Source organism: Otolemur garnettii, unplaced genomic scaffold (assembly GCF_000181295.1).
Source record: "Otolemur garnettii isolate 467f Iridium unplaced genomic scaffold, OtoGar3 scaffold00013, whole genome shotgun sequence".
NCBI lineage: Eukaryota > Metazoa > Chordata > Mammalia > Primates > Galagidae > Otolemur > Otolemur garnettii.
In genome coordinates this window covers 28,390,351-28,404,056 of record NW_003852408.1, presented here as the reverse complement: position 1 = coordinate 28,404,056, position 13,706 = coordinate 28,390,351, and the positions used below count along the sequence as shown (strand labels likewise).

At 42.9% G+C, this 13,706-nt stretch overlaps 1 protein-coding gene across 1 annotated transcript in view; it reads left to right on the top strand.

Annotated features, from left to right (window-relative positions):
- The window catches only part of FAM117B (family with sequence similarity 117 member B), a 139,305-nt gene that overhangs the window by 394 nt on the left and 125,205 nt on the right, over positions 1–13,706 (top strand). The window contains 1 exon segment of the mRNA XM_023510382.1: positions 1–340. This exon segment is cut by the window's left edge and continues 87 nt beyond it. Coding sequence (XP_023366150.1) covers positions 1–340 — 340 coding nt within the window.

Genomic DNA, 13,706 nt, shown 5'->3' with positions numbered 1-13,706 from the left:
GCCTCTCGCAGTACGAGCCCCACGCGCGGCGGCGGGAACGCGGCGGCGCGTACCAGTCCCACGGTGGCCACGCAGACGGGCGCGTGCGCGACGTCCACGCGAGGCACCAGCCCCACGCGCGGTGCCGCACCCGGGGCTCGCGGGAGCCCACCTCGGCCGCCACCTCCGCCACCGCTGCTGGGTACCGTGTCGTCGCCCAGCTCGTCACCCACCCACCTGTGGACCGGCGAGGTGAGCGCAGCCCCACCTCCAGCCCGCGTCCGGCATCGGAGGAGGTCCCCGGAGCAGAGCCGAAGCTCCCCGGAGAAGAGGAGCCCGAGCGCCCCGGTTTGCAAAGCAGGTAAGTGCTGGGGTCGCGCTGCGTGGGGGGACGCCGCAGCCGGACTGGGTCCCGGGCGCGCGCTGCTCCACGCGGGGACTGCGGCGCTGCAGCGGGGCTCTGGGGACGGGGGCGGGGCCCGGCGGTGGGGACCCGGTCATTGCGGCCCCGCCTTTCCCGGGCTGGGTCGGGCCAGCTCGGCTGTCCGCTCGCCTCGTTGGTGCTTCCTCCCGCCCGGCGCGGTCCTGAAGGTGGAGGTGCATCCGCTAGCCTTGTGCTTGGCTGATAGGTGTTAATTATAAACCTGGGGTTCTAGCTTTCCGCTGGTGACTGCTTACCTTACCCTCCCTTGAGGGTGAGGCGAGGAGTGGTTTGTCACTTCGTTAGGGACATGGTTAATATTAGTATAGTACATGTCTGCTGCTAAGTATTTCTGTTCCACAAAGCAGTTTCAGATCTGGGTGGACTGAATGCGTTAGTAATGGCAGATTTAGATCACTGAAGAGACGTGAATTAGGGTGCATTTTATTCTCTAAGACTTGGTAAATGGTCATGAGAAGTGCGAATTAAGTTAAATAAGATTTCTTAGGAAGGTTTATCAGCTTTGTAATTTTGAGTGTATTTCTGCTGTACCAATTTTGTGTTTTGAATATAGAAAAGCAAAATCTAGGGTTTGTCTCCATCTTGTTATTGTTTTGGGGACTTAAAATTCCTTTTCTGCTTATCTGAGATCTTTCATGGAAAAATAATGAATGGAGCTGTTGGGTTTGTAAAGAGTAACTTAAAAGAAATTCAAATTGTGGTAAGTGGGAAGGGATAAAATTTCTCATCTGGTTGCTTTCATGTCAGAATCTAGTAAAAAAAGAAATGTGTAGTTTTTAATAATGTGTTGATACATCTTTTTCCCTGTCTGGGGAATTTCTCTTAGACTATTTCAGACAGAATGGTTGGACATTCCAGGAAACTTAGTACAGTACTTCCTAACTAAGTAAGTCAGGTGAAGTAGTTTAAGAAATAGGGTAGGATGAATCTTTATTTTGAAAGTTTTAGGTAATACTTTTTGGAAAGAGCCGTCCTGAAAAATGATGAATTGTCTTTTCTTTTTTAATGAAGAAAAACAAATTACTCTAATTAGAACCAGAGTAGTGTTTTAAAACCTTTGAAAATGCAAAATGCTTTTTAGAAACCGTGATTGTTAGAAGTACTAGACCTTTCCCTCTGCCTCAAAATGGTATCTAACACCTTCTGAACTCCTACTTTATCATTGGCGATTGTCACACAAAATCTCATTTTAACCTTCACAGTAGCCTTTAGAGAAGATAAGTAATAAGTGGCAGAGTTGGTGTTTGAACTGTGGTTGGTTCTATCAAGGAAGTGCTTCAAAATTTATGAGGTAGAACCTGTGCAATATATAGCACATCAAAATCACATGTACTTAGTTATTGTTTGTTTTAGAGATAGGGTCTCTCTGTGGTGCACGCTGGAATCCAGAGGCATGATCATAGCATGTACTTAATTTTTGAAGCAACTTTTGATATCTGGTGAAAAAATTGCTTTAGTCCTTCAACCTTCTGAAGCCAGTACAGTGTGTCTGGTGGAGGGGAAGGAGAGCTGCTTTAGTGGACAGTAGATGTGGAAGAAGGAGGCAGGGTCCTAGTTTGATAACAGAATCTGGCTACCAGTTAACTATTTGACATTCAAAGTAGAGAAGCCACCTGAGGAGTATTGAGTTAAATTTAAATTAAAGTTATTGGCAGTGTGGAGGAAGGTGCTCTTTTTTTCCTCTGAATCTCAGAGGAGGGGTGTGGCCTCCATGGCTCATGTCTACAGGAGGGAGAGGGAGGTGGATTGCTTGATCTCAGGAGTTCAAGACTACTCTGAGCAAGTAAGACCCTGTCTCTCCTAAAAATACTGAAAACTAGCTGGGTGTTGTGGCTGGCATTTGTCGTCCCAGCTACTGGGGAGACTGAGGTAAGAGGATCACTTGAGCCCAAGAGTTTGAGGTTGCTATGAGTTACAATGCCAGGGCACTCTACCCAGAGCAACAGAGTTAGACTCTGTCTGAAAGCAAAACAAATCAAAAAAACCAAAATGAATCTAGGGGGAGGCCTCTGTTTCTGGGGATCTCAGACTCTTTCATGTGCTTGCTCTTCATGTTTTCTAAAGCTTCCCTTCTCCAGATTAGAGTATTTGCTGTAAAATTAATCATCTTCATTAGCCCCCCCCCCGAAAAGAAAAATAAAACCTTAATTCTTCTTCTGCAGCCTTTTCGACTAATTGTGAGAGATGGTGCCTGTTATTAAGTCATACTCAATTGTGAATGTCTGATAGCTTTTTTCTCAGAAATATATTCTTGTTTCCCAGAGCAGAACAGAACAGAATGTTTTCAGATTTCAAGTTTTCATAGCAAACACAAAAAACTATGATGAAATGATTTGCTATTTTTGTGTGACTAAATCTGGAAGACGAATCTTTGTAATCTCCATTCCCTCTTTTTGACTAAAGGGAAGTTACCACCAGTTTGCAAGCTCGGTGAAATGTAAAAATCCTTACTGTGGAGGGCAAAGGTCTATGCAATATAGTTTTTTAAAGCTGGTATGACTCTAAGGTCCACCTAGATCAGGTTGCTGGCTTCTAGGTGTCTTACCAAATGAGCTGAATGACATCATCATCTTTGTTAGGGTTCTAGTATCTCAAAGTCTGTAAGTTGATGGTTGCAGGATGCCTGTCTACCCAAATGCTTTATTTTTCTGGGTTTAGAGCTAATCATTGGCTGATTCAGAACTTCCTTTTTTTGGTTACCATAGAGTAATCCATCCCTGACAGATTTTAAACTTCCCATCTTCAGTGCCTCCCATCTCTATAGCAAAGCGGATTGCCATTGGGAACTGAAATATGTTTAGAGAAGGTAGGCAACGGTGTTAACCATGAGTTTGTTTTTGTGCCTTCCCTCCTTTTACCAGACTCTGTCTTATTCAATATAATGTCAAGTAGGTTAAAAATGGAGAGATGGCATAACATAGAGGTTAGGAGAATAGTCATTGGGTAGATAAGACAGTCTGGGTTTAATGCTAACTGTGTTCCACCACTCAGAAACCATGTGATAAGGGGAAGTGAATAACTTTCTAGCCCTTAACTTCCTTTTCTATGCAGTGGGTGATGATACTCACTTCATTTGATGGTAGGGATTAAATGAGAGAAAACTGAAAAATTCTCAGCATAGTACCCAGTATAAAAGTGAGCTATTATGTATTTGCTTGTCTAGTAATTTTAATGAATATAACATAAATTGCCAATTTAGGCTCAGTTTTTATGGTTGTATGAAATTTCAGATTGAAGATAAGATTGCCTGTGAACATTGAGAATGGTGTTTCTCAGAGTGTGGTCTGTGGTTCATCTGTATCAAAATTACTTAGGGCATGTAGTATAATACAGAAATATTACTTGATCTTTGTCCATAGTTCTTGCACTGAGCTCCTAAAGCCCTTATAATTTCCTAAATAAGGAGAGAGTGTCTTTTGTTATTCATAATGAACCCATTTCAGTCACTACTGGGTCTCTGCTAATGAGGTGTCTTAGGTGGGGCCCCTAAGCCTCAGAAAGACCAGATGACTAGAGGGTTAGAATTTACAGCCCAACCCGCAGATATCCAGGAAGAGAAGTTGGAGGGCTGGGGATTGAGCTTTATAAAAACCTTTGAACAGAGATTCAGAGTTTTGGTGAACCAAAGGTTCTGGGAGAGTGGTTCCTGGAAAGGGTATGGAAATGTGATGCTTTGCCTCCCCTTGCCCCATCCCTTGCCTTATGCATCTCTTCCATAATGTTGTTCCTGAGTTGTATTCTTTTATAATAAACCGGTAAACATAAGTAATGTGTTTCCCTGAGCCATTCTAACAAGTTATCAAACCTTAGGAGGGGTCATGTGAACCCTCGATTTGTCTATAGCTAGTCAGAGTACAGATGGGCTGTGAGTCGGAGACTGGAATCTGAGTTGGAGTGGTCTGGTGGGACCGAGCTCTTAAGCTGTAAGGTCTGTGCTGACTCTGGGTAGTGTTAGAATTCAATTGTTGAACATCCATTTTGGTGACCAGAGAATTGGAAAGTTGCTGTTGGAAAGCACACCAGGAGTCTTGCAAAAAATGCAGGTTCTCAGGCCCTACTCTATCTAGGCTTTGAAAGTCTTCTCTTCACATTCCAGTGTAATTTTGCTGTACTCTAAATTGAAGAAAAATGGCTAGAAATCCCCAACGAAAAATAGTTTGAAAACTCATTAGAGAAAAAGGCATTAGTACAGGTTTATGAGTAGTTTTTTTTTTTTTTTTTTTTGAGACAGAGCTTTAAGCTATCCCCCTGGGTAGAATGCCATGGCATCACAGCTCACAGCAACCTCCAACTCCTGGGCTCAAGAGAGTCTCCTGCTTCAGTCTCCCAAGTAGCTGGGACCACAGGAGCCTGCCACAACGCCCAGCTGTTTTTTGGTTGTAGCCATCATTGTTGTTTTGGTGGGCCTGGGCTGGATTTGAACCCGCCACCTTAGGTGTATGTGGCTGGCGCCTTAGCCACTTGAGCCACAGGCGCTAAGCCTATGAGTTATTTTTGTAGTGTGTGGCTGATAACATAGATAGCAAGTGTGTTTTGTTAGCTAATCTCTTCCTTTGGATGTATTGTATCAAGTTGTATATTAACTTGGTTGTTTATTGGTGTGTGAGAATGCCAAGAGCAGCCAGGAAGATGAACTTCTCTGGACTAATAGAGTCAGGAAGGAGGGTGCCAGAACTTAATATTTGTGGCATCCTTGATGATTCCTTTCTAGTACCTTGTGAAATATCCCTTTAAGATTTCAGTATTTCTGGGCAGTACCTATGGCTCAGTGGGTAGGGCACCGGCCCCATACCGAGGGTGGTGGGTTCAAACCTGACCCCAGCCAAACTGCAACAAAAAAATAGCTGGGCGTTGTGGCGGGCACCTGTAGTCCCAGCTACTTGGGAGGCTGAGGCAAGAGAATCGCCTAAGCTCAGGAGTTGAAGTTTGCTGTGAACTGTGTAATGTCACGGCACTCTACCAAGGGTGATAAAGTGAAGCTCTGTCTCTAAAAAAAAAAAATAAAAAGATTTCAGTGTTTCTCTAACATTTGTAGGATTGCTGCTAACTTCATACCTTCAGGGGAATCCTTTTGGTTTGTGATGTCTCTATTTTACAATTGAAAATGAGACAAAATATAATCTTGCTTTTGTACTTCTGTGTCCTGGCTAATAGAATTTACTTTTAATTAGGTTCAATTCTTTAAGCTTTGATTGAACTACTCTATGTGTTATTGTATAGTACAAAGATGTATACGACCCAGGGAACTTCAGAGACTCAAACTAGCTGTATAAAACCTAAGTACATAATATGATGAGTGCTCTGGGCTCAGAGTGAATAATTCAACAGGAGATTGGTATAGAAGTTCTCAGAGAGATGGATTTTTGAATAATGTTGGAAGGAGAGGAATAAAACTTGTAGATGGATCTGAGAAGTGTGAAAACATACATACCATATTCAATCCTACATTAAAATGTTAGGGTGTAAGATGCTAGAGCGGGGAGAGAGGGAGCAGTTTTAATACTTTTTCAGAATGGCCTTGGGTAGAATAGATGAATTAGAATGTTGGCTTGATGCTGGTAGCTCAGGGGCTAGGGCGTTGGCCTACGTATACTAGGGGCTGGGGGATTTGAACCTGGCCCAGCCTGCCAAACAACAATAACAACTACAACAACAAAAAAAATAGCCAGGTTGTGTCGGGTGCCTATAGGGAGACTGAGGCAAGAGAATCCCTTAAGCCCAGGAGTTTGAGGTTGCTGTGAGCTATAATGCCAGGGCACTTTCCTGAAGGCAACATAGTGAAACTGTGTCCAAAAAAAAAAAAAAAAAAAATTAGAATGTGTGCCATGGTATGTACTCTGGGCCAGGGGCAGTAACTAATGCTTGCAATCCTAGTACTCTGGGAGGCTGAGGTGGGAGGATCAATTTGCGGTCAGGAGTTCAAAACCAGCCTGAGCAAGAGTGAGATCATATCTCTACTAAAAATAGAAAAAATTAGTGAGACGTGGTATGCCTCTTGTCCTAGCTATTCTGGAGGCAGAGGCAGGAGGATAACTTGAGCCAAGAAATTGGAGGTTGCAGTGAAGTATAATAATGTTGCCATTAGTTAGGGGTGACAGAGCAAGACTTTGTCAAAAAAAAAAAAAAAAAAGTATATGCTCTGCTGCCAGACTGTCATTGTTATTTATTATACTTACTAGCTGTTTAACTTTAGGCAAGTTCACCTCACTTGTAAAAATGGGATACTAACAGTATTTACAATAAAGGATTGCTATAAGGATAAAATCTTTGTAATCTATGCATGAGATATGGGAATCTATCAGTATTAACTATTTTCATATTATCCTTCCCATCCAAGGTTGTAGACATTAAAGGTCTATTTATTATTAGTAGTAGGTAGATGTATGTGTATTTAGGACGAGCAGAGTGTGAATTGCAATGGGAGAAACTGGAGGATAGTAATTCATAAAGGTGCTGTATTTAGGTGCAGTGGTAGTAGCTGCAGTCACAGTAGGAATGGCGAAGATAAGAGAATGAAGAGATTTCATTCAGTTGGGTAAACTGCTGGATGTAGAGATTGAGAAAGGGGAAGTTGGATGATAGTTTCAATCGTGGTATTAATTGGTAACAGTGGGGAAGGGAAGTTTGGGAAAGGAAGACAAACAGTTTTGAACATACTTGGTTTGTACTCTTAGAAAATTAAGGTAATTTTCTAGATGGTAGCAGATAACATGTTTGGAACCAGGATTCAGTCAGAACTGGGGGTAAAAATTGAAACTCAACTCACTGCAGTTCTGTAAGTATTCATTTATCATGTACTTCATGCTTAGACATTTGTATATTGGCAGCACTTGAAATAACTAATCAATAGGATGGATATATGATGGGGGAGAATGCTGAGGATAGATAGAACTCTGGGGAGAAAACAAACATTTAAGGTAGAAAGAAAAACCAGTGAGGAAGCTTGTGAATGTGTTAGAAGGGGAAATGGTAGAATTGTGTTGGGAAAGCCAAAAGAAAGATTGCATTTGAAGGAGGAGATGGTAAAGATTTTAAAATGCTGTGAAGATGGCTTGGTGCCTGTGGGTCAGGTGGCTAGGGCGTCAGCCACATACACCTAAGGTGGTAGGTTCATGTCCAGCCCGGGCCCACCAAACAACAATCATGGCTGCAACTAAAAAAAATAGCCAGGCGTGGTGGGCGCCTGTGGTCCCAGCTACTTGGGAGGCGGAGGCAGGAGACTCGCTTGAGCCCAGGAGTTGGAGGTTGCTGTGAGCTGTGATGCCATGGCACTCTACCCAGGGTGACAGCTTGAGGCTTTGTCTCAAAAAAAAAAAAAAAAAAAAAGTGCTGTAAAGATAACAGTAGGTTGAGTCTGGGGTATAGGCTCTTGAATTTGACATTTAGGTCAGTAGACCTCTGAAAGTAGAGTAACACATTGGGGGGCCACAGATCAAATCAAAGTGGTAGGTAAAAAAGTAGAGGTAATGAATATAAATTACTCTTATGTTAGTGAAAGGAAAGAAAGTGGCAAATCTGAATAAAGGGTTGGGTGAGGTGGCTCCCGCCTCTAATCCTAGTGCTCTGGGAGGTAGAGGCGGGTAGATTGCTGGAGCTCATGAGTGTTAGTTCAAAATCAGCCTGAGCAAGAGCAAGACCCGCCTCTCTCAAAAATAGCCGGCATTGTGGCAGGTGCGTATGGTCCCAGCTACCAGGAAGGCTGAGGCAAGAGAATCACTTTGAGCTTTAGAATTTGGGGTTGCTGTGAACTTGACTCCCCCGTACTCTACCGAGGAGAAAAAAGTGAGACTCTGTCTCAAAGAAAAAAAACAAACAAAAAAAAAAAAACTAGATGAAGGATTATGCTAAGGTTAGGTTTAGGGAAAGGATTCAGAGAATTCTTTCTCTAAGAAAGAATTGTTAAGTTCAAGAGAAGATGGCAATAGTAGATGGAGCAGGGTTATGGAAAATGTGGGAGGCAGTGGGATCCAGTACATGAGAGAGCCCAGAAATCTCAGGAACAATTAAGGACACTTCTTTCTCTTAGGAGGGGAAGAGTTATGGGTGTGGGTTAAGATGATAGATAACTCAGCAATAGAAGGGAAGGAAGTTGAGAAATCTACTTCCGTCTGAAACTACTTCAAATTATTTGAAAAAAAAAATAGCATGATTGGGTTGGCGCCTGTGGCTCAAAGGAGTAGGGTGCTGGCCCCATATGCCGGAGGTGGCGGGTTCAAACTCAGCCCCGGCCAAAAACTGCAAAAAAAAAAAAAAAAAGCATGCTTGTCCTTAATACTGTATTTTTTAGTTTAAATTTTATTGTTATCAAATGATATTTGCATAATTTAAAATGTCTGATAGCACTTATGATCAACTAAAATGTTTGTTTCCCTGCCACATCTCCCTCCACTTCCTCTCCATGACCCCTAGACAATCACCTCCAACTCTTACTGGTTTCTTTTGGTGTTTACCTACACCTTTCTTTTCTTATTCATTTATTTTTTATCTTCTGAACTTTTTATTGGTGTAAGGGCACCCTGCTCCTGCTGTCTCTGTGCCTCAGAACTTTGGTGTCATTGGTCTCAGACACTACTTTCTCATCTACTATCCTGCGGGTGGTGGTCTTTTGGATGGTTTTATGGAGTTGCTGCTGTGCAGGGCATCACAAAGATTGAAGTCCTCCCTATCTTCTAGCAGGTGGTGGTAGGTGTTGATCTGAGCCTCCAATTTGACCTTGGATGTTCAGTAGGGCCTTATACTCCTGGGCTTGGTGCCTCTCTGACTGGGTCTTTGCAAACTCCAACTCCAAATACAGCAGAACCCCTCAGAAATGTTCTTTTTGTATGGCATAGTGGGCCTCCACCATCTTCAGGCTCTTCTACAAGCTGGCTTTCATATTTCTCATGGAGTCCAGCTCAGTCTCCAAGGACTGGATTGTATGTCTCAGCTCTGTGTGTGTCAACTCAAGAGCACTGATCTCACCAGACTGAGAGGTAACCACTGTGATATTCTCCTCAATCTGATGGGACCAGTACTTATCCAGCTTCTCTCAGTTCTTCTGAGCCACCTCATCATAGTAGGCCCATATGTCTGATCTTGCTGAGGTCCTGGGATTTGGGGGCATCTGTCTCCATAGTCAACCCAGAGCTGGCATCTGGGCTTATAAGTCCCTCGTGGTGCTTCATGAAGAACGGTTCCTCCTTGAGAGCCTCAGTTTCAGTCTCCAGCTGCAGCTGACTGACATGGGTATTGTTTTCCATAGACTGGTGCATGGCCAGCTCTATCTTATTCTTGACTCTAAAGTCATCAGCAGCAAGATAGGCATTGTCAATCTGTAGAATGATGTGGGCATTGTCCACAGAATTTGCAGAGATCTGAGCCCTCAGGTCCTCAGTGGTTTTGAAGTAATGTGCCTAGTCTTTGACGTCAGGTCCCTTCTGCAGGTATTCACAAATTTAGCTCTCTAGGCTCCTCATTTTGTCCAGGTAGGCCAAGTGGTCATTCAGTTCTTGTCTGGTCTCTTTGGTCTGGATGCCTCCCATCCTGTAGCCATGCCCTTGTCTCCTAAGTCGCCCCAGGTCACAGCTCTGGGAGCCAGAGGCCCTGATGCCTGCATAGACACTGGCTGTACTGCTGGCAGGCTGGATACTGTTGCTGGTTGCCTGGATGGAGCCCAGGAACTGGTAGTTAGTGGAGAAAGAAAATAATGGAGCTAGTTGTGAAACTCGTGCTGCCTGACAAGGAAGACGAGAGGACAAGACTCAGGGTCAAGTTGGGTTACCTACACATTTCTAAATAATAATGCTTATACTGCTGCTTTAGAAATTAGGTTTGTTTGGTTTTTTTTTTTCATTTTTATGTATTATATGGGGATTTTCTTATTTCCCTTCTTTCTCCTTTCTTTCTTAGAAACAGGGTTTTGTTTTGTTGCCTGGGCTGGTCTCAAACTCCTGGCCTCAAGAGATCTTCTTGCCTTGGCCTTCCAAAGTGCTAGGATGCTAGAATTCCTGGCCTCAAGAGATCTTCTTGCCTTGGCCTTCCAAAGTGCTAGGATGCTAGAATTGGAGGTGTGAGCCAATATTCCTGGTCTCTCTCTCTCTCTCTCTTTTTTTTTTATAGACAGGGTCTCATTCTGTCACCCACCCAGGCTGCACTGCAGTGGCACGATCATAGTTCACTGCAGCCTTGAACTCCTGGCCTCAACAGTCTTCTTGCCTTGACTGCTCAAAGCTCTGGGATTACCAGCTCTGTGAGCCATCAGGCCCAGTCTAGTGATTTCCTACTATGGAAAACATACATTTAACACCCTACTTGCTATCCTCCTCATTCCTCCCATTGTAATCATAGCACTCTTTTGGTTAAATAAGTATTAATGTTTAAATTATTATGACTGAAAATATCGTTTACAGCAGAACCTGTGTATAGTACACTACAGTTGCATTTCCTTTATTTAATAACTTTTTATCCTTCATAAAGTTTTAAAATTGCTTTCTGTTTGCTTCATTTTGTATGTACTTATTACAAATTTATCCCCAAACTTATGATAATGGAAACTTTCTTTTAAGTATTTAAAAACATATCAAGTAGTTTTTCACTTTTGCTTTTTTGGGGGGGAGGAATATTTCTTTTGAAGTTCTTCATTCTCCTATTCCAAAACTGGCTCCCTGATCTCTAGGTCTGTGGCACAGCTGCTGTCTTTGAACTTCCCTGGGAATTCCCTTCACCTTTGTCCTGTTTTGGGTACTTGATTTCTGGATCTTATTTTGCTGGAGAATATTCTCTGATAATTTTTTGAGACAAGGTACGTGGGAGATACATAATCTTTTAAAGACCTTGAATGTCTGAGGATGTGTGTGTGTGTGTGTGTGTATATATATATTTTTGTTTTGTTTTTTTGAGACAGTTTCATTATGTTGCCCTTGGTACAGTGCCATGGCGTCTTAGCTCACAGTAACCTCAAACTCCTGGGCTTAAGAAATTCTCTTGCTTAGCCTCCCAAGTAGCTGGGACTACAGGCGCCTGCCACAACACTTGGCTATTTTCTGGTTGCAGTTATCTTTGTTTAGCAGGCTGGGGCTGGGTTCGAATCTGCCGGCTCTGGTGCCCTCTGTGCTACAAGCGCTGAACCAGCCTGACGATATATTTTTAAACTTGTTTTGATTAGGTATAGAATTAGAATTAGAATTAGAATTCTATGTTGGAGATAATTTTTCTACTGAAAGCAGTTCATCTTCTAGCTTCTAGAATTGCTGTTGAGAATTCTGATGCCATTCCAATTCTTAGCCATTGTGTGTGTTTTCTCTATGTAGCGTTACCACCATTCTAAAATGAGGATTGCCTTGGTGTGAGGTGTGTGTGTGTGTGTGTGTGTGTGTGTTTTGTAGAGACAGAGTCTCACTTTATTGCCCAGATAGAGTGCTGTGGTGTCACACAGCTCACAGCAACCTCCAACTCCTGGGCTTAAGTGATTCTCTTGCCTCAGCCTCCCAAGTAGCTGGAACTATAGGTGCTTGCCACAACGCCTGGCTATTTTTGTTGCAGTTCGGCCAGGGCCAGGTTTGAATCTGCCACCCTTGGTATATTGGCTGGCGCCCTACCCACTGAGCCACAGGTGCCACCCAAGGTGTATGTTTTTTATTCATTATACTGGGAATTTTTCTTCTATCATTTCTTCTTTCTGTTGTCTTTGTTTTCTTTTTTTAGAACCCTTGTTATCCAGAGGTGGTACCTCTTAGACTTTTACATTTCTGTCCTAGTTCCATCTCATTATCTTTTTTTCTTTTTTCTTTTTTTTTTTTTTTGAGACAGAGCCTCAAGCTGTCCTCCTGGGTAGAGTGCAATGGCATCACAGCTTACAGCAACCTCCAACTCCTGGGCTCAAGAGAGTCTCCTGCCTCTGCCTCCCAAGTAGCTGGGACCACAGGTGCCCACCACAATGCCCGGCTATTTTTTTGGTTGCAGCCATCATTGTTGTTTGGCTAGCCGAGCTGGATTTGAACCCACCACCTTAGGTGTATGTGGCTGGCACCTTAGCCACTTGAGCCACAGGCGCCAAGCCTTTTTTTATTTTTCTTTTCAGTAATTTATTTTTATCAGTTTCCTTTTTATTGATTTTTTTTTTTTACATTTTGGCTATCATATTTTCATTTTCCAAGAGCACTTAACCTTGTTCTCTGATTGTTTCTTGTCATGTTAATACCTTCTAAAAATGTTTATAAAAGGTATGAGTACTCTCAAAACTTTCTTTTGCTCTCTGCATTGTCTCAGATTGTCCTCTGCATTGTCCTTTTTTTTTTTTAAACCAAGGTCATACTCTGTTGCCCAGACTGGAGTGCAGTGGTGTGATCATAGCCTCCTCCCAAGTAGCTAGAACTATAGGTGCACACCACCAGGCCTGACAGGCAATAGATGCTGCTATGGCAATAGGTGCTGCTAACTAGGTGGTCAAGCCGTCCTCTTGCCTTGATCTTCCCAAGAGGGATTATGGGCATGAGCCACTGGTGGTGTTTGTCTTTTAGATTGGAAACTTTTTTGGGGCGGGGGTAGAGACAGAGTATTACTTTAGCACCCTCAGTAGAGTGCTGTGGCGTTACACTGCTCACAGCAACCTCCAACTCCTGGGCTTAGGCGATTCTCTTGCCTCAGCCTCCTGAGTAGCTGGGACTATAGGTGTTCACCACTACGCCTGGCTATTTTTTTGTTGCAGTTTGGCCGGGCAGGGTTTGAACCTGCCACCCTTGGTATGTATATGGGGCCTGCATCCTATCTACTGAGCTACAGGCACTGTCCTAGATTGGAAACTTTTCTTAGTTTTCTATTAATATTTAAATGAGACACCAAAGTGCTGATTAGATCTTTAGTGTGTCTAGATCAGGCAGTAGCCTAGAGGATCTTACAATGAAGGGATTACCACCTATAGATTTTTTTCTTCTCTTGGGCCAAGGCAGAGTTCTACTGTATCATGCCTAAAGATATGTTTGATGTCTTTTAAGTCTAGAGCCTATCCAGTTAATCTCTGTAGAGCAGATTTTCCTAATCTTTTTGCTCTGGAGAACTCCTTGGAATAATTTCTATTTCTCAGTGAACCCCCATGCATTTGTGACCAGTAAAGTTGAGATATAATGATCTAGTAAAGATGGTCTTCTGGGTACAGACTGATTTCTCTCTGGAACTGTTTATTTTACCAGTTTATTAGTGTATTTGTTTTGTATGTTTCCCCCCCTGCACTAGAGATATCATCATTATTGGAAGTGAGTAGGGAAGTAGAGGAAACTTCAGTTTCTCCTTCTTTTTTTTTTTTTTTTTT